This window comes from Arvicanthis niloticus, chromosome 11, assembly GCF_011762505.2.
Source record: "Arvicanthis niloticus isolate mArvNil1 chromosome 11, mArvNil1.pat.X, whole genome shotgun sequence".
NCBI lineage: Eukaryota > Metazoa > Chordata > Mammalia > Rodentia > Muridae > Arvicanthis > Arvicanthis niloticus.
In genome coordinates, this window is record NC_047668.1 from 1,125,375 (window position 1) to 1,147,381 (window position 22,007).

The window sequence follows — 22,007 nt, forward strand, 5'->3', positions numbered from 1 at the left end:
TACATGTTAAAGTACTTTTACCAGGCATGTCTGAGTCAGGATTACAAATTCTAAACTAATCTGGACTACATATTAAGACTCTATCTAAAAGTAACAAAAGCTAAAGTACGTCTCACCATCCCACAAAGCAAGCTTAGTTCTTAGTCTCTCTTGAAGCATACCATTATTTTAGCTAAGATAATAAGCAAATTTCAATTATAATTTCTAAGTCCCTCTACAGACCAGTTCTACTTTCTTTGATCTTATCTGAAAGTATTCCCCGCCAGTTCAACTAGTTTGGCAGCTTTAAAGTTTGGCAAAGCAAGTTAACTTTGCTTTTTTTTTTTTTTTTTTTTTTAACAGCTCCTCACATTATTTCACTACTATTTCATTATTTCTAAATACTATCATTTCTCCTATTGTCCACCACTTGATTAAACAAACAAAACTTTAGATTCTATTGACAGCTAGGCTCCAAATATGGCATGCTCAGTGATTAGTCGGATTTGAAAAATACTTTGCTCTATGTTGTTTTATAAAAATTATTAGCTGTTAAGAGACAAGATTTATCTGACTACGAGTCATGTGTATGTGTACATGCCTGTACACACATACACAGAGTAAGATAATGAGTAATGGAATGTGAAAAAGTATCACTTCAGATTACAGTGACTCAATTTCTATTTAAAGCATTACATACCATTAGAAATAGTTTCTACTACTCTTAGCAATGAAAAACTGATCTCGGATATACTACTATCAATATGAGCCTCATTGGTCAGCTAAACAGCTTATAAACCAGGCTGACCTCAAATTTGTGATCCCTCCATCTCCCAAGCCTTGATGTGCAATCTAAATCATTATATATATAATCACAGCACATTATAGAATCAACCCCTTGATTAGTTGATTAGTATAGGGAATGCTTACAAGAATACTTTAAAATTCATTTTAAGCTATTCATCTACAATTTTACCGTTTATACGACTATAATTCTGCCCTTATCATCAAACAAGCAACTATGATCTCTAAAGAAAACTTTAAAACCCAACTCTACAATTAAGACAACTAAAAAAGAAAAAGCCAATTCCTTCCAAACTCAATTCTATACTTTCAAAATGCTAAAACTATAATTTAGGGGAGAAAAATTGACAAGTGACTCCTGAAGCCAGAGGTGGAGATGGTAGCACAGGCTTGTAACCCAACTTCTGCAGGATGAAGCAAGGATCACAAGTTCAAAGTACACCTCTGGAACAACCATCAAGTCTCTATCTCAAAAAGTAAAGTAAAAGGGTCAGGGATCCAGTGTGTGATGGAGCACTTACTTGCCTGTCTTCACAAGAGTGAGGGAAACCTAAATATCTTCAACTGCTACTGTACCCTCAGTTGTCAAAAGTTTGGTGAAAATAAAACAGGGAACACCTTAAACAGGCACTATTGGGGGGGGGTTTAATCTTTTATTATGAGAGTCAGATGAGTCTCAAATTCACTTTTTACCATATATCCCTGGAAAATAACATGGCCCAAGATACCAATACATCCCGCTTATCTACTCCAAGTAATATAAGCAAGAAACTGCACTGTGTAATTCCTTTATTTTCTGCATGTTAGTGCTTCAGAAACACTACAACCATAAAGAACAATTTCCAAGTACTGCACTCTTTTAGCTGGGGGAGGGGATCACAGTCTACAGACTCAGTTACTTATATTAGACAAGATTAACCTCATTCAAAACTTACTGCATGTTTATAAATTCACACAAATACAGAAATTGATGCAATTAAACAAAATCTTTAGGATTTTTTTTTAATCCTTCCATTATAACTTTTTCTGCAGGCTCTAATTTTTGCTTCATAATCACCAATGGTTATGGTTCAACTTAACTACATCATTCATAAACCTCTTATAGTCTAAAGAAATGTAAGTGAAAAATTACACTTTCTTTCCAAAAGGTTTAGGGTTTTTCAAATTTCAAATGTGTCTTCCCCCTCCCACCTCTTTAGACATTTCAAATAAGCTAAAAATAACCCATCTCACCTGCAACATTCAGTAACAGCAATCACTTGTATAAAATTTTAACTATGCCCCCAATTATTTTAAGACACAAAAAAATGGCTGTCTACCAATCTGTCTGTCACAAGTTAGAACACTACATTTAAGAATCAACATGAGGGTTTCAAGTTTCCTCCAGTTTAGGCATTTATACCTTTGTGCTTATTTTGTTTCAGGATGTTACTATAGCATTGATATTTGTATAACCATATTTATGTACCTTAAAATGTAATCATTTAAAACACTAAGAATTACATTTACGGTGGAGCTTTGGGAACTTTAAAAAGCAACTAAAATGTTCTTAAATGTGAATCAGCCTCATTTCTAGAGATACTTCTATGAATGTGAAACTGAGAACTTCAGGCTTTTGTTGCATTTGAATCAACAATCCCTCTGCACCAATAGGAGCCTACAACATAGCACCTTTTCTCATTTAAGTTAAATGCTTTACTTACAGCTCATTTTTGTATAGCCTTCTGCTTCTCCTACATCTTTGGTAAAAGCTCCATTATACAATATGGCCAAAACGTGAAGGACCAATACTGTCCAACTTTACCATGATATCCGGCTTGATTTTAATTTTCAGACACCCTCATAAACAAAACCATTCCACCTTTTCCAGTATACTGCCCGTGCAGTCTACATTTCCCAAATTCCCTAAGTTTAACTCCTTGAGGATCACTAAATTAATCCTTAAGGCTACTGAAGAACCAGATGCTGCTCCACAATTCAGAATCAACATTAACATTTGGTTCAAAAAGTTACTATAGTGGTCTCAATCTAGTTACTGGTCCTAAGCAGCTCATCTTAAGATCTGGATATGACCAGCGAGCACAATGCTTACCCTTAAAAGTTAATTTACATTCATTGTCATCTGTAGGTTCTTTCTCTCCAGGTTCTTTACTTCCCCTTTGTCATCCAATCTATGCCATTCATTCAGCACATTTCCTTCCTTAAAGGAGATATTATACTACAGAACCAACAGGATATCTGCATGAGTAAATCCTACAATCAAGCAAAACTAAATACCTTTTTAAAATAAAACATCTTTTCCAGTGTCTTAATGGAGATGTACATCACTCATCTATTTAAAAAATGTCACATATCTTCCGTCTAATCAGCTGCTGTAATGTGAAAACAGGAATGTGTTTTTTTTTTCCAGCTAGGTTAAAGGTGCATGTAATTTGACTTTTTAAATGTTTTATTAGTGAGCAAAGTAAATGTTTAGTAATTTTAAAACTACTGGTCTTAAGACATATGAAACAAGGTAACATTCCAGTTTTGCCCAAAAGTCACTTTAAAATATCTACAAATATTTCATCTGTGTGTGGCATATACCATTATTGCTCCATTTTCTGGAAAGAGTATTTTTAAAGGTAAGAAGAGGGAAACAGCAAAGTTGCTAACTTTGCAGTGAAAAAGACCTGCACCCTTTACAGGTTATGCTTGTTTTATGCGGCAAAGTTAGCTATGGTAAAGAGAGCTTGAGTTTCACTCCTACTCATGCCTGTTAGTGGCTGACACTTCAAGGGAGTCTTTACATTACCTGTCTGACACACTGATGTGCAACTGGAACATTACACTGCTATTACTCATTACTCTGCCACTGTGGGCTTAGTTCACCATACTGGTCTTGGCTATAAAAGGTCACATTTGAAACTGCTAAGTTAGGGCTAACAAGGAAGGGGGAAGGCCTTAAATATAAAAGACAAACGGCAGTTTGATTAAGCAATAATTTTCAGTTTACTAGATGAAACAGACTTGGAACACAGTCTGCATGAATGCAAAATAAGCCATCTACAGCAAGTGATAAGAAACTGGGCAAAAAGGAAAAAAGCATACATGGGGGCAGGGAGGAGATTCTCTCGAAAAATAAAAAATCAAACCATTATTATAAAGGACTTTACCAAGAGTTGCTATTACCCCACCCCATTTGCTGGAAGTCACAAGAGCATCTAGCACTGTATTCGTGTCAAATGTCTGATCAGAGCATCCTAATGCAAAGCCAAAAGGGAAAAAAAGAAAAAAAAAGGAAACAAAGAAAACCCCGACCCCACTAAACTGTAGAACTGTAACTCCAGAGTTCAGATTCAAAAGAGAGTGGCAATTGAAAGAGGTGATGATGGTGGCGATAATCCTATGAATGGGTTTTTGATTTCTCTCCTTCCGGGGGATGGGTGGAGGACGCTCATTAGGATTTGTAGTTAGAGGTTAACCATGTGAGCCCCTCATAGAGTCCGTCCCCGGAGGTGGCACAGGAGGGCTGCACATACCAGTTCCTGTCCCGAATCCGGGTCAGGCCCAGTTTCTCCTGGATCTCGTGGGGTTTCATGGCATCAGGCAGGTCCTGCTTGTTGGCGAAGATGAGGATTATGGCGTCCCTCATCTCCCGGTCATTGATAATGCGGTGCAGCTCCTGGCGGGCCTCGTCGATGCGGTCGCGGTCGGCGCAGTCTACCACGAAGATCAGACCCTGGGTCCCGGTGTAGTAATGCCGCCAGAGCGGCCGGATCTTGTCCTGGCCGCCCACATCCCACACGTTGAACTTGACGTTTTTGTAAGTCACCGTCTCCACGTTGAAGCCCACTGTGGGAATGGTGGTCACCGACTGGCCCAGCTTCAACTTGTACAGGATCGTTGTCTTGCCGGCTGCGTCCAGGCCCAGCATGAGGATCCGCATTTCCTTGTTCCCGAAGATCTTGGATAGCACCTTCCCCATCGCGTCGGAAGAGCCGGGGCCGGGGGCATTCAGGTGTCCCGGGTCCCCTCAGCCTACAAAGCCGCCGCCGCCGCGAGCCCGAGACGTAGCCGCCCCGCCGCGAGGACGCCCTGCGGCCTGCGCGAAGCTGCCTGCTAGGGGCAGGGGCCCGGCCCGCGCTCACTCGGGCATCGCCCGCCGCCGGGGCCCTGCGTCTGCGCCGGGAGAGCCGCCGCCCTGCTGAGGCGAGGCGCGGCCGGCCCGGAACTGCCCTTCCCCCCGCAGGCGCCGCGCGAGCGCCGCCGACAGCTCCTCCGCCGCCTCAGCACGCGGCCGGTCAAACTGCGGCCCTCCGGCCGGCCTGCGAGCACCGGGCTCGACACCGACCCTGGGCACCCGACGAAGAGCGCGGCTCCGCGCCCCGTCAGGTCATGGATCCTCGCGGGAACTCGGTGCTGCCTGCAGGGACACAGAGAGGGAGAAGGGAGTTACCGCCGGGACTCCGAGGGTGCTGAGACCGACGCGGCCCGGCTTTCGGGCTCGGCCCTTGAGGTTACCTCCAGCCGCCGCCCCAAGCGCGGGTTCCCTCCGGCCTCCACCTCCTCCTCCCAGCTCTGCTGCCGCCGCTGCCGGAAAAGGCGCCGAGGAAACCGCCTCACTTCCCCTCCCGACTGCGCATGCGCACCGCCGGCCGCCCGTTCGGAAGAGCGCGACCTCTGAAAGGAGAGTGGCCCGCGCGCCTAACGTCACGGGCGCCACGCGCCGGGGGGCGGGGCTACGGCGGCTCGGGGGGCTCACGCAGGCGCCTCGCGGAACCTGCTGGCGTGGGGCTGGCCGTTCGCCCACCTGTCGCTCTACAAGGGTCTCCGCGGTTTTTCTTCTCCGCCACTCAAAAGCGGGGCGCAAATCCACTGAGGGTGGGCTTCGTCTGCCCTCGGGACCAACGCCCCCACCCACGCCTCCCCAGGCTTGCTCGCCGACCCCCTGTGCGAAGTCCCTCCCGCTCGCCCCAGCCTTCCGCACCCGGGTCTCCTTTTTACCCCGTAGCCTCCCGACTTCCTTCAGTTTCCTGAAAGACACGTGGGAGGCCAGTGTTCCATAGAATCTCCCTCAAAGTAGCCCGCACTTTTTCATTCGTGTTGGGGTTGCCCCTAAGCCCTGCCTTTGAAAGTTTAAACTCGTTCTCTTTGTAAGTCTCGTCCGAACCACCCGCATTTCTTAGGAAATAGACCGTGAGGGCCGACGAGATGGCTATGTGGGTAAAGCCTGCCACCGAGAGGGCGGACCCGCCTTCATTCCCCAGGAAGGAGAGAACCAACTCCCTTAAATTGACTTCTGATCTCCATGCACAATAAGGAAACGATTTGGGTTTTGTTTTTATTTTCAAATACTTTTTTCATTTAGTGTGCGTATGCACAGAGAGAGAGGTCAGAGGACAACTTGCCAGAGCCAGTTCTCCCCTTTGTAGGTCCCAAGTATCAAACTCAAGTCCTCAAGCTTGGCAGCCAGCACTTTTACCTACTAAGCCATCTTGCTGGCCCAGTAAACCTTTTTTGTCTTAAATGGATAGTGTTAAGGTTAAGGTGAAATTTCAAATAAAAATAAAGGCAAAAAAAAGACATAAGGAGAAAAAACTGGAAAGTTCAAAGAAATTGCTACAACAGCATATGATAATAAACTGTTATTATTTTATAATTTTTAAAAATTGAAGTCATCAGCCGGACATGATGGCTCACTCCTATCCCAGAACTAATGAGGCTGAGGCAGAGGGTCGAGGGTGACCTTAAATTGTAGGTCAGTCTAGGTTAGAGTGTGTGTCACTCTATTTAACAAGTATTGGCCTGACATTCACTGTTATTCTCCAGCCTCCACCTCCCAGGACAAGGGGTGGGCTATTACAGGTGTGATCAAATGGAGCAACAGGTACTAGAAACCACAGCAGGCTTTTTACTTAGGTGCTGACTGAAGATTGGAACTCTGGTACTTAACGCTTACAAAGCAAGTGCCTTTTATCCACTAAGTCATCTCCCCAGCCCCAATAATAAATGATTAAATAATAATTATAGTACAAAACAAATAGCAATGGTCAGAAGATAGTCGCTTATAGTAAGAATTATGTATACCATGCTTCTTTTTTTTTTTTTAAATAGGTCATTTTGGGGGCCGGTTGATACAGCTCAGTGATTAAAGCACTTGCCACCCACCCTGACTTGAATTCAATCCTTGAGACCCATATGGAGGCAGGAGATCTTACTCCTACAAGTTGTCCTCTGAACCCCACTAGCACGAAGTGTGATAGACACACACACACAAAGCCCAATGTAATTTAGAAACATTCAAGGTGGTGTATGCCTTTAACCCCAGCACTGGGGAGGCAGAGACTGATGGATATCTCTGAGTTTGAGGCCAACCCGCTCTACATATCGAGTTCCAGACCAAGTCAAGGTTACATAGTGAAATCCTGTCTCAAAAAAAAAAAAAAAAAAAGATTCAAAACACAAATGGTAATAATTTAGTCAACTATTAAACCATGCCACAGATGAAACATTTTATTTTCTTGACTCCTTCTGGGGAATAATTTTCATTTGACTTTTCTATTGTATTAATTGTACATAATAATCCATTTCATTTTGACCTTTTCAAGTGTGTACATAATCTTTTTCAGTTATACTCACCCTCTGTTACCTTCTCTTAATCCCTTTTCACTGACTTTCTCGTCAACTGGGCCCCCTTCTACTTTCATGCCTTTTTTTTTTCTTTTAAATTTTTGTGACAGTGATTTCGTTAGTGTTGTTTACAGGAACATGGCTATACCTTACCAGTAGCTCCACCACTTACAGCATGCCTCTCCTTCCCCTTTCCCTGTTAGCTGCATATAAAATGGGGAGAGGAGAGACACATGAGCTCCTCCCCACTTCCATGACAAAGAAATTACAGGCCCAATCTCAGGTAGGTAATCATGGCTGTTGTGAGTTCAGGAATGCCTGGAAGTCCAGGTTACCCCCCTCTCTCTCCCTCTCTGGCTCCTGCACTCCCACTCCCCCTTCCCCCTGTCACTCCCCCTCCCTCCCCAGGCTCTTATATTCTTCCATGATTTTTCCCTGAGCCTTGGAAGAGATAATATAGATGTACTGTTTATGGCTTGGCACTCAACAGTCATGAAGCTCTGCAGTCACTGCCGCCCAGTGCTGGCAGCAGCACTAGACTATGTGCAAACATTTATTCAGAAGGCAATTTGATAGGTGGGTCAGATCCATTTAATAAAGCATCAGCAGTAGCTTTCCCACCCAGATCCCACCCAGATCCCTCCTACGTTCTGTAGTTGCTGGTGATGACCATTCTACTCTCCATTTCTATGAAGTCAACTTTTTATATTACAAGAGTGAGATGAAGTGGTACTTGTTCTTCTGTGCCTAGAATATTGGAAACAATTTTCAAGTAAAATTTAAAGCCAGGAGCAGTGGCTAACACTTAAAATTCAGTACTTGGGAGGGTGAGGCAGGAGAATTACTGCAAGTTTAAAGCCAATCTCAGCTACAGTGTCTCAAAAACAATAAAAAAACAAAAAACAAAACCAACTCAGCCAGACATGGCAGCACATCCCTTTAATCACACCATGGAGGCAGATCTATGTGAGTTCAAGGCCAGCTTGGTCCAGATAAAGAGTTCCAGCCAAGGCTACATTGTATTACTCTGTGTCAGGAAAAAAAAATCAAATCCTTTTTGATTTTGAATATATTTCCATTCAGTGAAATATTTTATGAACAAACTAACATTTGTATGTATACATTTTGTTAACTCTTGTTGACATTTTTATTCTTGCAGAACTGGGGATTGAACCCTGAGCCCTAAACTGCGATAGAATGTGGTAAGCTAGCAGACTATGCTGATCTATAGAATCTCCACAATTGCCCAGGCTGGCCTTGAATTTATAGCAATCCTCCTGCATCCTCCTCCCAATAATATTTGTGTTTATGAAACAAAATATATTTCTCAGCTGGTACTGTTTTACTCCTTTGTTTTACGCAGATGAAGGCTCCAAAACAAAAGTAAAGAAAGCTCAGAGACTAGATGCCTATAATCCCAGCACTAGGGAAACTGAGGCAGGGAGGTTCACCCAAACAGGTGTCTGACTTGGCATCCCCTGCCTTAGTGCAACAGCATTGTGGAGCACCAACTCAGAAGGTGTTTTAATGAAAACAAAGGCAGCAAACACAGACTCAACAGAAAACTGGACAATGGCAATGTACATCCATCCCTTTGGCTCTCTAAGGAGTACCATGGTAGTCGGCAAGAGCAAGCGTGTGGTGAGAGGTGGATCCACTTTCTAAGACTGGTGTGACGTGAAAGCTCCAGCTAGTATTAAAAACATGGGGGAAATGACGGTCACAAGGGACTCAAGTAACCAAAACTGTATCCGACAGCCTCAAGGGTCCCATGTTTGAAGTGAGCCTTGAGGGTCTACAGAATGATGAAGTTTCATTTAGAAAATTTAAGCTAGTTACTGAAGATGTTCAGGGCAAAAACTGGCTAACTTCCATGACATGGATCTTGGGCAAAAAGTAGCAGACTGTGGTTGAAGCTCACGTTGATATAGGACAACAATTTAACCTCTCCTATTTGGACCTATTCCCAAGTTAAGAGTAAGGAAAGATGAAGATGAGCAAATAAATCCGCTCTCCTGCCTTGGTGTTCCATAGGATTTGTGTGAGTTAGCTGTACTCAACCAATTAACTAATTGGTGTGGTGTTCCAGGATTTGAAATTTGAGAGATTCGAGGTTCCAGAGTTTTAGCTGGATGTGAATGCCTTTGCTTTCAGCACTCCAAAGCACTCAAAGATGAACCTCCGTGAGTTCAAGGCCAGCTTAACCTACATAGTGAGTTCCAGACCAGCCAAAGCTACACAAGGTGAAATCCTGCCTTAATCAGAAATTTCACTTTTTTTTTTTTTTGAGCCCAGCAATGGTGGCACATGCCTTTAATCCCAGCACTCAGGAGGCAGAGGCAGGTGGGTGGATCTCTGTGAGTTCAAGGCCAGCCTGGTCTAAAGAGTGAGTTCCAGGACAGCCAGGAATACATAGAGAAACCCTGTCTTAGGGGAAAAAAATTTTGATTTTTTAATATCAGAAGAATAATCTTAAGCTGAAACTAGTCTATTATTTCAGCAGAAACTGATGAAGACTTTACAATGTTGATAGTCTTGAGTTATTTTTTTAAAAACAGAGAGGCTCAGTCATTGAAGCTGCTCTAATTCAGTTAATCACTGAATATTCCAAACTTTAATAGTACTAAGACAACACTGCATGCTGCATTTGTGATGACAGTCGTGGGGTCTGTATTATCAGCTCCTTGGATGTGTACCCAATACAGTAACCTAGTGGCTGCATTTTGAGATATATAGATATAGATATAGATATATAGATATATATGTATATGCATATATATATCGATATATATGCAAACTAGCTTCTAGTTAGTGATATCACAATGGTACTAAACAGTCAGTAATTTAAAGTATCTCACAAGATTAGCACCCTCTGTTGCGCTTTTGCCTCTAGCATAGAATTTTGCACTTTATCTGCCTAACTTGTAGGTTAAAGGTCATCTTTTCAAAGGAGTCCTAGTTAGAAGAAGAGCATTCCATTTATACAATGGGGGGGGGGAGCTAACCCTCCAAATCTCAACAAAGAATGGATAAAATAGCAATTTTACTCTTTTAAAACTTAGACTAAAGTAAAGTGAGAATAAGTAAGGTAATAAAGTGAGCAAGAAGGATGAAGAAAGGGGAATGAAGACCGCCCGGCATTGAGAGGAGAGCTTGGAAACTCAGGGCAGGCGCTGGTGAACAGCTTCAGGACAGAAGGGGAAATACCACCCACAAACAAACGCCTGAGACTCTCTGTTCCACATCCTTTTGAGGTTTTGCTTTGTAAGTACACATGGTGTATGTACCAAGAACAAACACAGGGGCAGCTTTGATGCTGCTCAGACCTTTGAACCATCAATATGTGTTTACCTGCTGTAGCTTCTACTCTGAGATCAGTTTTGAACACAGCAGCCAAGATTTATGAGTGTGGAAATGGTTGTAAAATCCTAGGTAAACGTTACACTATAACTGATTTAACAACAGCTTAGCTAAGCACAATATGGGGCTGTTCCTATTTTGGCAAACAAACAAACAAACAAACAAAAAACCTCAGCAAAAATATGGAAGATATGTTCGTGAAACCATGAGTTCAACCCCTAACACTTCCCAAGTGGGGCACATTTGTACACATCCTGGTACATATTTGTAATCCCAGTATTTGAGAGTCAACGGCAGGATGATCAGGATTTCAAGGTCATCATTAGTTACAAAGTGATTTCAAGGCCAGTCTGAGCACATAAAACCCTCTCTCTCTCTCAAAAAAAAAAAAAAAAAATCTGACTGAATGTATTGACACACATTATAAACCCAGCAGCTGGGAGACAGAGGCAAGCAGGTCTTTGAGAGTGAGTTCGCTGGGCAGTGGTGGGGCCTGCCTTTAATCCCAGCACTTGGGAGGCAGAGACAGGTGGATTTTTGAGTTCGAGGCCAGCGTGGTCTACAGAGTGAGCTCCAGGACAACCAGGCTTGCACAGAGAAACCCTGTCTCAAAAAAAAAAAAAAAAAAAAAAAAAAAAAAAAAAAAAAAGTGTGTTCAAGGCCAGCCTGCTCTACATAGAGTTCCAGGGCAGCAACTGGGGCTGCATAATGAGATTCTGTCTCAAAGTAAAAATGCTGGTGAGAAATTTTTTAGTGTTTGTCTATCCAATTTTTGTTTGTTTCTTTGTTTGAGACAGGATCTTGCTATATATCCCAGGGTAAGCCCGGACTTATGTAGCCCAGGAGAGCCTTCAACTGATCCTTGTGTCTCAGATTTCTTTACACTGAATACAGGGAATACATCCAACTGTCCTGACATTATTTTTTTTTAAGATGTAGGAAAGATTATTATAAAGCATACATGGGAAGCTGAGCATGACTGTGCATGCCCGTAGACCCAGAACTTGGGAGTTTGAGGCCCATCCAGGCTACATAATAAGCTCTGGGCTAGCTTTGCCTACATAGTAGGACCTACCCTCAAAGAACAAACAAACAAAAACAAGAAAACTTCTCATACAGAAAGGCTAAAGTGCCACACTAGCTAAATAACCTTTTTTAAAAAAGTGCAAAGGACAAAATACCCATTGTCAATATTACTATATATCTATTACAGTTGAGACTGCATAGTGTTGTTGGGGGATGGACAAACAGACCCATGAAACACAATAGGAAAAAGCCCCAAGCAAATATTCCCAACACAAAATGTAAGTGTGGCCATTTTAATTATTTTCAAGTATACAATTCTTGAATACCAACTATATTCATGACAGCATGCACTCACCAAGACTTTGGTTTCTATTATTGTTATCACAGTGGGTTTGGAGTTGCATCTTACTGTGTTTTGGGTTTTGCTTTTTTTAAAAAACCAGAATTATTTTTCTAGAGTTTTTTAAAAAAAACTTTATGTAGAGGTAGCTTGTCCAGCTGGTAGCAGATGTCTACTTTATGAACCAACTGCATGCCTGGTTTTTTGACATATGGATGCATGTAGCTTAGGCAGTCCTTGAACTCCATTTGTAGCTAAGGATGACCTTGAACTCTTGATAGCTAGTCTGCCTCCACTTTCCAAGAAATGAAATTATAAGCATCTGTCACTTCTCCTAACTATTATTAATACACCTTTAAATCAAAGGAGATAAATTACTTCCTTTGTATTAACATATAAAGCATTAATATTAGTCTCCAATAATAAATTATAAGTCAGAAAAATGTAAGTATATATTATATCTATCTATCTATGCTCCTCTTTGAGAATAAACTGTAACACAAAATGAATCAGAGCTTTGCCACTGTTGAGTGGAGTGGGGCTGAGGTCAGTTGCAGCCTGTGCCTTCTGTGTACTCCACAAACAAACAGAACTGCTTGCAGAGTGCAGTGGCCCTAAATGCAACCTCAAGGAAAGAGTGAATCCTTGTGGTCATAAAAAGTGAAACAAAAGCCACAGTGTAATGCAACATTCTTAATTACTGACCATGTGAATTGTGATAATATACAGTATTTACGAAGCACCCCTTAGCACTAACCTTGACTCTGTATACTCAATAATCACATCATAAAACTGAAACGAAATATTAACAAGTTGATTCTTAATTACTGACCATGTGAATTGTGATAATATACAGTATTTACGAAGCACCCCTTAGCACTAACCTTGACTCTGTATACTCAATAATCACATCATAAAACTGAAACGAAATATTAACAAGTTGACTAACCAACCTCACACACAAAAGCTTGAAATTTCCCCCTTCACAAGGGCAGAAGTGAAAGTTGGCTGCCATTTGAGTCTTGGAAGGCTATTTGCAGTTTCAATATTCTCATAACAGTTCTTGAGAGAAGGAAGTCTCCAGGCAGGTCCTACGCCCTAAAACCTCCTGAGAAGGAAGGTCCTTGGATTTTTGTGTTACTCATGATCAAGACCAAACACCATACAAGATTATACACATTTTCAGTCCTTACTCAGAAATGATGCCCTTTCCCTGGGATTCAAGGTAAACAGACATTATTAATTTGTACAATGGTTAGACTGCCTGTAACATGTTGAATAAATTATTCCTTGCTTACAGTTTTAACTTCAATGCTTACTTTTATCCCCCCAAATTAATACTTTGGAACACTAGAAGACAGCAGAGGCTCAGTATGTACTTGTTGGATGAGTAAACAGAATGTTTCAGACAAAGAGTGTTATCTTGATTTCTCAGGGTAGTAAATGAAAGCTTGTACAATTTGAAGAACTGGATTTCCTATCAAACCTAGGCTCTTCAAGGATTAAACGGTAGCATTCATGTTAATTGGAGTAAATAGCACACCATGTTTACAACTCTGCTATACTTAGCCTTTGGATTTACAAGTAAAAAATTGTTTTAAAAAATTAGCCAAGCCGGGTGGTGGTGGCGCACGCCTTTAATCTCAGCACTTGGGAGGCAGAGGCAGGTGGATTTCTGAGTTCGAGGCCAGCCTGGTCTACAGAGTGAGTTCCAGGACAGCCAGGACTACACAGAGAAACCCTGTCTCAAAAAAACCAAAAAAAAAAAAAGAAAGAAAAAAAAATTAGCCTGTTCAAATACATTAACTGTGGCAAATAATTAGACTTGAGAATAGAAATTCAGGAAAGGCACATTGATATGATAAGTATTTTGACTGAATGTGACATCAGGCTTAGGAACATTTCTAAGGATTCTTCAAGAGAAGAATCTTTCCAACATTAGTAGACTTAAAAGAAGCATTGGAACAATTTTCAAAATAAATAGCAAGGAGCCTCTGCCACACCACTGTAAAGCAGCAGAATGGGTATTCTCAATACATTCTGTTAAATATTGGGGAAATCCGATCAGAATCGTAATAAATAGCGATGCCGAAATGGAATTCTGCTACCTTCTAAGATGTCAAAACATTTATGCATGGTTGACAGATGCAAGTCAAATATATTCAAACAGAAGAAAATAGGCCTACTAAATATGACACTTGTTAAGTAATTTTTAGCCTTTGTATGTATTCTGACACAAGAAATTCGTTTTTGATATTTTTTGTTTTTGAGATGGTTTCTCATCTCAAATGTACACAGAATTCTTTACTTACTGGAGGCTGGACTTGAACTTTTGATCCTACTAACTCCAACTCTCAGGTGATAGGGTTACAGGCATGCGCTACAATGATCAGATTCTGAGGTGTGGGGGATCTGATCCATGAAGCCAGGGTTTCCCAAAAGTTGGGCAAGCACTATGTCAGTTAGGTTACATTCCCAGCCTAGTTTTTGTTTTGAAAAAAATATTAATCTCATTAAAGGTTCCTCCTTCAATCAAGGTGCTGCCATTAAGAAAACATGGACTATATCAAAGTGTAATTCGAGTTACTTCGTGGCTCAATTATTAAATGTAATAGAGGGAAGATCAGATTGCAACATACACGTCCCTAAAATGCAAATAAAAGCTATCTTAATAAATATTCTGTATGCAGTATCTGGCGACCCCATTATGGCGAACCTCAGAAAAGTCTGTTCACGATGGGGAAGCGAGGGCTTGGTGTGGACACAGCTCCGGGACAACCGGTTCAAGGGCTCACGGAGCTCACTTTCGGTAACTGGTTTTCTTTGCGCTCATCAGGGGCCCCATCTCGCCCCTCCCGGCCCGCCCTTCCGCTACGAGCCCCAACCTTCCTCTGTCTGTCGGCCCCGCCCTCCCTCGTGCAGTGCTCCGGACTCTCCGTTGCTGGTTTTCCCGCCAAGCAAGCTTCTGCCTTGAGTTGGTGTTGTAAACACTTCTTTCGAACCTTTCTGTGGCAACCTCCTCTATAAACTCTGCGCCCTCTCCAGCAGCCTGGCGGCCGTCTTCCAACATCCTTTCCGCGTCCAGCTTCCTCTGGTCCTCTGCTTCCCTGGTGGCTGCTTTTGTCTCAAAACCAAGACCCTGAAGAGCTTTTCTGTCTGACCCCTTGCTCTTCCTGGTTTAATGTCTTCATAGGACTAATTAAGAAACATCATGAGTCCTAAGGTGTGCTTTATAGACAGGTTTACATTCCGTTTGCAACGAGGGTGTTATCTACAACAATGTTCAGGGCTCAGATTCCACATAATACAGGTTACATTTCAAGAGATTACCTAGGAGTTCGAGGCCGGCTTAATAGGAAGTTCCTGGGACATAGTGACACCCTATTTCACACACTCAAAAGGAAAATCTGACACTACCTTGTTTGTTTTGCAGTAAGAAGCAAACAACTGGTGTCCCTGATGTCAGTGAGGAGCCTGAGGCAGGGTTGCTCTAATTTGGGATTCCAGTCCAACTTGGGCAACACCTCAAAAACTTTCTTAAACTCAAAACACTACTTGGCTTATACAGAATCCACTAAACAGCCCTAACTATTGTGTCGATCACTAATTCATAATACAAGCTAAATGTGGGTGCTGACAGTGATTTAGCTCACACAACCATATGATGAATACAATTAAATATTTACTGATACTAAAGGATAGTGACAAATGAGAAAGGCAGAAAATAAGTGTCATTTACAAGAGGTTTTTTTTTGTTTTGTTTTGCTTTGTTTTTTGAGACAGGGTTTCTCTGTATAGCCTTGGTTGTCCTGGAACTCACTCTGTAGAACAGGCTGGCCTAGGTCTCAGAAAACTCAGAAATCCGCCTGCCTTTACCGCCCATGTGCCGGGATTAAAGGTATGTGCCACCACTGCCCAGCTCCCCACTAAAGTTGGTAATAAAGTAATAAAGTTGGTATGGATATAGAGACTATATGAATAGAAATTGTAGGAGAAACTAGAAAAATTGCTACTTACATTTTAAGGGTCATGACACCAGGTGTCCTGTATACACTGGAGTTCTTTTGGTTTGTCACTTTTCTGAGTTCTAGTTATCTGGGTGTTTTTTTCCTGTGAATGTCCCTCATTCAGTGTGGTAGTTCCAAACCTGTGGGTTGCATATCAGATGTTCTGCCTATCAGATATTCATAATTCATAACAGTAGCAAAATTACATTTATGAAGTAGCAAGAAAATAATTTAATGGTTGGTGGATCACCATAACTCAAGGAACTGTATTAAAAAGTGGCACTGTTAGGAAGGTTGAGAACCATAGGAGTTAGAACATACTATGGCCATGCAGAGGCTCCCAAATACAGTGATTTAAACGAGGCACAAGTGTATTATGACTGTCCGGAGGTAGAAAACCCTGAGCCGGCAGAGTGGCTCAACGCTACTCATCCTTAGACTCTAGTTTCTTTCTTCCTAGGGCTGTCCCATGTCCTGGATCTGATCACCAAGTCTCATACTGGCTTGCACGCTAGGCTAGGCGAGGGCGGGGAGGGATGTGGCTAGTCCTCTTTGGCGCCCTCTAGTGCCAAGAGATGCAAAAGAAGAGATAGGAAGAGGGATTCATTCTCTGTCTCTGTCTCTCTGTCTCTGTCTCTGTCTCTGTCTCTCTCTCTCTCTCTCTCTGTCTGTCTGTCTCTCTCTCTCTCTCTCTCTCTCTCTCTCTCTCTCTCTCTCTCTCTCTCTCTCTCTCTCTCTCTCTCTCTCTCTCTCTCTCTCTCTCTCTCTCTCGTTTTATACCTCAAGTGCCATGTGGCAGGATTTGAATTCTTGACCGTCTAAGTTGCCTATTGAGTGCTGAGATTCCAAGAGTGTGGCACCCTGGACAGAAGTTATTTTATTTTTCAACAAGAACTGCAAATCACACCACTTGTGATTTATGTGCCACTGGTGAGAACTCAAAATGGTAAGAAACCATGAAACGTGGTCCACTGGGATAAAAATATCAAACAAAAATATATAATAATGGGGTAAGAGACTTTGGGTACAACTAACCTTTGGCCACATCTTCGTTTTTATTCCTTAAGAGAAGCTCTTTGGTTTACACTGAGTCTTTTATTGCTCTAAATCAAAATCACTGCCGACCTCCTTCAGGTGTTCGCTTTTGTTTTATGTTGGAAAGAGTCGTCAAGGGAACCATTGTTTTTGACTGAGTTAAGAAGAGGCCACGGGTTTCCCTTCTCGAAAGTCTAGGGATTAATTTTAGAGGAGGGGGAAACAGGAAAAACTCAAAGAAGGTCTGCTTATGGTCGGAAAAATTCTCTCTCCCCTTACGTGCCTTCTTAACCAAAGCTTGTCCTAAAGCAAGACAACACAACTGTAAGGAATCCACGTTCACCCCTCTCTACCGACGGACTAGTTTTCCTCCACAATGTTGGGGGGGGGGGGGGACACACCAGGAATAGGTGAGGGCAGACAGATATCTTAGGTTTCGTTCCTTCCAGCTAGTCTCAACATCTTTTCGGACTCCTAACCTCTGCCACGAACGATCATGCTATACACTGTATGGTATACAGTATTTAGAACAGATGGTTCGCTTGTAACCAGCATTTCCCAATGCAGAGAGGTAGCAGAGGCTGCAGGCCTGGAAAGCAACGCGATTCAGAGCAACCATGTGGGGATCTCCCTTCCCCTCTCGCGGCGCATACACCTACGAGCAAGGAAGCACAGGACAGTTTTTGAGAGAATGCACAAGATTTGGAATAAAACACAAGGCTCCAGGCTTCAGCGGAAGAAGGCGGGCCCAGGTGACGTCAAACGGCCTCTAGACCGCCCGCGCTGGGCGTATCTGGGCGTGTAAGTAAAGGCTTTGCCCTGCCTCCGGTGACGTCACGCCTCGCCGAAGCTCTAGTATCTCCCCGCCGCCCTCAGCTTTCGCCGGGCGCGGTGGCGCACGCCTGTAGTCCCAGCTACTCGGGAGGCTGAGACAGGAGGATCGCTTGAGTCCAGGAGTTCTGGGCTGTAGTGCGCTATGCCGATCGGGTGTCCGCACTAAGTTCGGCATCAATATGGTGACCTCCCGGGAGCGGGGGACCACCAGGTTGCCTAAGGAGGGGTGAACCGGCCCAGGTCGGAAACGGAGCAGGTCAAAACTCCCGTGCTGATCAGTAGTGGGATCGCGCCTGTGAATAGCCACTGCACTCCAGCCTGGGCAACATAGCGAGACCCCGTCTCTTTTGTTTGACCCTTTAAAAAAAAAAAGTATTATTATTATTACTAGTTTGTTTTGTTTTCAAACATTAAGAAAAGACAAAGTACGTTTTTAGGGTTTAAAGGAATTAGTCAACATAATACAATAAAAATATGCCTATCCCCTCGTATTTTTATTTAAATCTCTTTATTTTTATTTTAAATCTTTCTCATTCCCACTTTCTCCCACCCCCTTCCCACTCTAATCTCCGATTTTATCTTTCCTTCGGGGCTAAAACAACAGGTTTCCTCAAGCTATTCAGAGACTTTTGGCCGCCTCACTACTGACTCCTACCGGAGTATAGTCAGAACGTATTTTCAAAAAGATGTTATTGCCCAAGGAACCAGCAGGGATTGCTAGTTCGTTTAAAAGCAATAGATGAAAACAGCTGCCTGACAAAAAGCACTTTTTCTAACAACTTACAGAGCTCAATGTACAGTTTAGTGACGAATTATAAATTTAGCTATGTTTATGTTCCTGAGTTATGGATAGTTTTGTATAATGTCTTTTTTTTTAAACGCATTCATCTGTATCCATTTATGTTAAGTCTTATTGAAACTAATACAAAACAACCTTTAAAACCTTAGAAACCTGAGGAAACCATACTACTCCTCCTCACTTAAAATTTATAAGGTCTGGACTCTGTCCTTATGACTGTAAAACAACAGAAGGACTTTAAAAGTCATACATATTTATCAGGTAGGCACAACAGACATGCTGAATATTTTTAAAACAAAACAATAACAAGTTTACACCCTCCCAACTAAAAAAATAGAGACAAAACAATTTTTGATATATCTCATTTTATTGTTTTGTTTTCCCCTCTTCTAAACAGATCCCTGCATTTGGTTTGAAATAGCTTAACTATACCTATAATCACTTCATCAGAGTACCTAGCTTGCTCCTTAGCCTTGGTGTTCCTGCCCTCTGAGTCTTTTCTAAGATCTCTAGAAGAACTTCTCAGATTGTAGGACTTAAGCATGAGTAGTGGCATAATTTCTGCCCCCTAAAGAAAAAGAAAAGAAAAAGAAAAGAAGAAAAAAAGATCTGTTTTCTAACATCTGGAAACAGCCAAACGGAGATCTTAGGGGATAAAACAACTTCACAGATTCCACTAACTTTGGGGTTGTGAGGTAGAGAGGTTATTCCAATAGGTCAAATATAATCTAAGGGTCCTTATAAAAAGACAAGAGTCAGGGTTATGGAAAGAGATATGTCGTGGAATCATATGTTGAAGCCATTTGGGATTACCAGTCAAAGAATATGGCTTTGGAGTCTATGAGAGACAATTCAAGGGATTTTCCTGAGAAACCCCGCCTCGCCCCCACCCCACCGTCGCCCCAATCCCACCCATGCCTCCTACATAGATGGAGCTGCTGCAGACCTCTTTGGGACTTCTGACCTTCATAACACTAAAAAAAATAGATTTGTATTATAGGGAGTCGAGAAAGCCCTGAGTGAATATTGTTGACAGTGGCAAAGCCGTGGCAAGGACTCCAAGGACCCCATTAAGATCCCCATTAAGACGGCAGAAACCTTCCACCTAGGATGAGGTTCGGAGGCATGGCAAAATCTTGCTCTAATTCAAGCGTGGATGTTGACAGTGTGGCAGAAAATGCCCACTGTATCTTTCTCCCTCTGGATGTTACAACCTGAAGACTGCTCTCCTACAGAGACTGTGCCTACTGAAATGAGCTAAACCTGTCTCCGTATCCAGCTGTATACCATAAACCTGTCTCCTTATCCAACTGTATACCATAAACCTACCTGTTTGTTCAACTATATGCAATAACCCCACCTTTCTGTTCAACTCTAAATAGTAAACATGCTGAGCTCGGGCTAGAGGCTGTGGTTTCTTCGGTGGAGAGACCAGGACCAGACTAGTGGGTCATGACCTCTTTGAGGGTTGGAACTACTCTTTTGCAGGAGTCACTTATGACCATCAGAAAACACAGATATTTATAATTCATAAGAGTAGCAAGATTATAGTTATGAAGTAGCAACAAAAAGTAACTTTATAGTTGGGGGTCACCAACAACATGAGAAACTATATTAAATGGTTGCAGCATTAGGAAGGTTGACTCAGAGGAAGACTGATAAGAGCTGAAAAGATTCACATCTGTTGCTCTCTTCTGTAACATGGCTGTACTTTGATTTTAAATATACCACGGTGGTCACAATTTTCTATCAATTCCCCCATGTCCATGTCTCTGTATATATTTTGGTTGAACATTTAGCCTTTTAGTTGTATTTAGGATCGACTAAAAACTGCTGCTTACTATAAAATGCTGTGTTAGGATTCCTTCTGAGCGCTGGACGCTTGGTGCCCAGTGTAGCAGTGAGGGCCTTTAAAAATCAGAAATGATATTGTTCTTGGGAGAACCCAGTTTCCCTTATGAAGAAACTGTTATAAGAAGAAGAAGCCTGGCATGTGCATCCCCTGCTGCTTTGGTCTTACCTTGTAACTGTCCCCTCCCTTTCCCATGTGCTTCCATCATGACGCAGGAATGTAGCCTGAGCAGCCGCCCTTGTTAAAAATAGATGAAATAGATGTGGCTACTCAGTTTCAGAGTTCCAGCTCCTAAAACTGTGAACTTCGTACTTTGTTTAACCTTTTGTATTTTGTTACAACAATAGGAACTAGATTAAGACATTTGCCAGTGTTAAAGGTTCATGATCTGGGCATGATACTATGTACCTATAATTCCAATACCAATGAGGCTGGGCTCAGAGGGAGTCTGAGCACAGCCTGGGTTATAGGATGAGTTTAGACTAGCCTTGACTACATAGCATGCCCTGTCTCAACAAACAAACAAACAAACAAACAAACAAAACCCAAAAAAACAAAACCCAGAATAATAATTACAAAAATCTTTATGTATTTAGATATACTAATTTGACACTTTTCCTGCTTGCTTTTGCTTTCTTGGTCACCCATGCTAAGAACTTATAGTGAATGCTTACGACTTTAAACTTTTAAATATATGTTTCACTGATTTAAAAATTGCTCAAGGTGCTAAGTGTGTTGGTAATTTCAGCTATGGAAAAGGTAGAGGCAAGAGAATTCAGAGTTCTAAGGCATCCTGGGCTACATAGCAAGACCTTTACTCAAAAATGACCATTACAACCACACACACACACACACACACACACACACACACACACACACATACACACACACACTCACACCTCCACTGTCCAAAACTAATAGTTTTTGTTCTTAGTTTTAAAATGGTTTATTAATAACACTAGAACTTTTAAAAAGAAAAATTTAGACGAATTAATTAGCATATATTTGAACCCTGAATAATTTATGAATCGGTAGCATGCGGAACTAGAAGATGTTCAGAGAACGCTGGGATGTGTGGGAGAAGTAATTTTTCTCCTTCTTCCATAGGAACTCTCACTTTATTTTTATCTGACATCTTTACTTAACGAAATTCTTGAATATTTGAGGTGCCAAGAATTTATGAAACTCGGGCTGTATAGCACCCACCACATTCAACTTGAATGAGAGTTCTACAGTATGCGGCAGATACTACCTCGGAGAGCAGTGCCCATAAAATTAGGAACCTATAACGATGTGTTTGTCAGTCAGGAAAAGCCAACCGTTGGGTTTTTGTCTGGTCTCAAATTCGCGTTTAAAAAG

General features: G+C 42.0%; 1 protein-coding gene across 1 annotated transcript; it reads right to left on the minus strand.

The window, feature by feature from the left end:
* Positions 1 to 1,555: 1,555 nt before the first annotated feature.
* Arf6 (ARF GTPase 6) lies at positions 1,556 to 4,933 on the minus strand. The gene has a single exon (XM_034514093.2). The coding sequence runs from the start codon at positions 4,748 to 4,750 to the stop codon at positions 4,223 to 4,225; it is 528 nt and encodes a 175-aa protein (XP_034369984.1). The 5' UTR covers positions 4,751 to 4,933; the 3' UTR covers positions 1,556 to 4,222.
* Between the last annotated feature and the right edge of the window lie 17,074 nt (positions 4,934 to 22,007).

Bases quoted from the DNA above. Each gene is read 5' to 3' on its own strand.
- Arf6 (XM_034514093.2), bottom strand. From the start codon at position 4,750: ATGGGGAAGGTGCTATCCAAGATCTTCGGGAACAAGGAAATGCGGATC.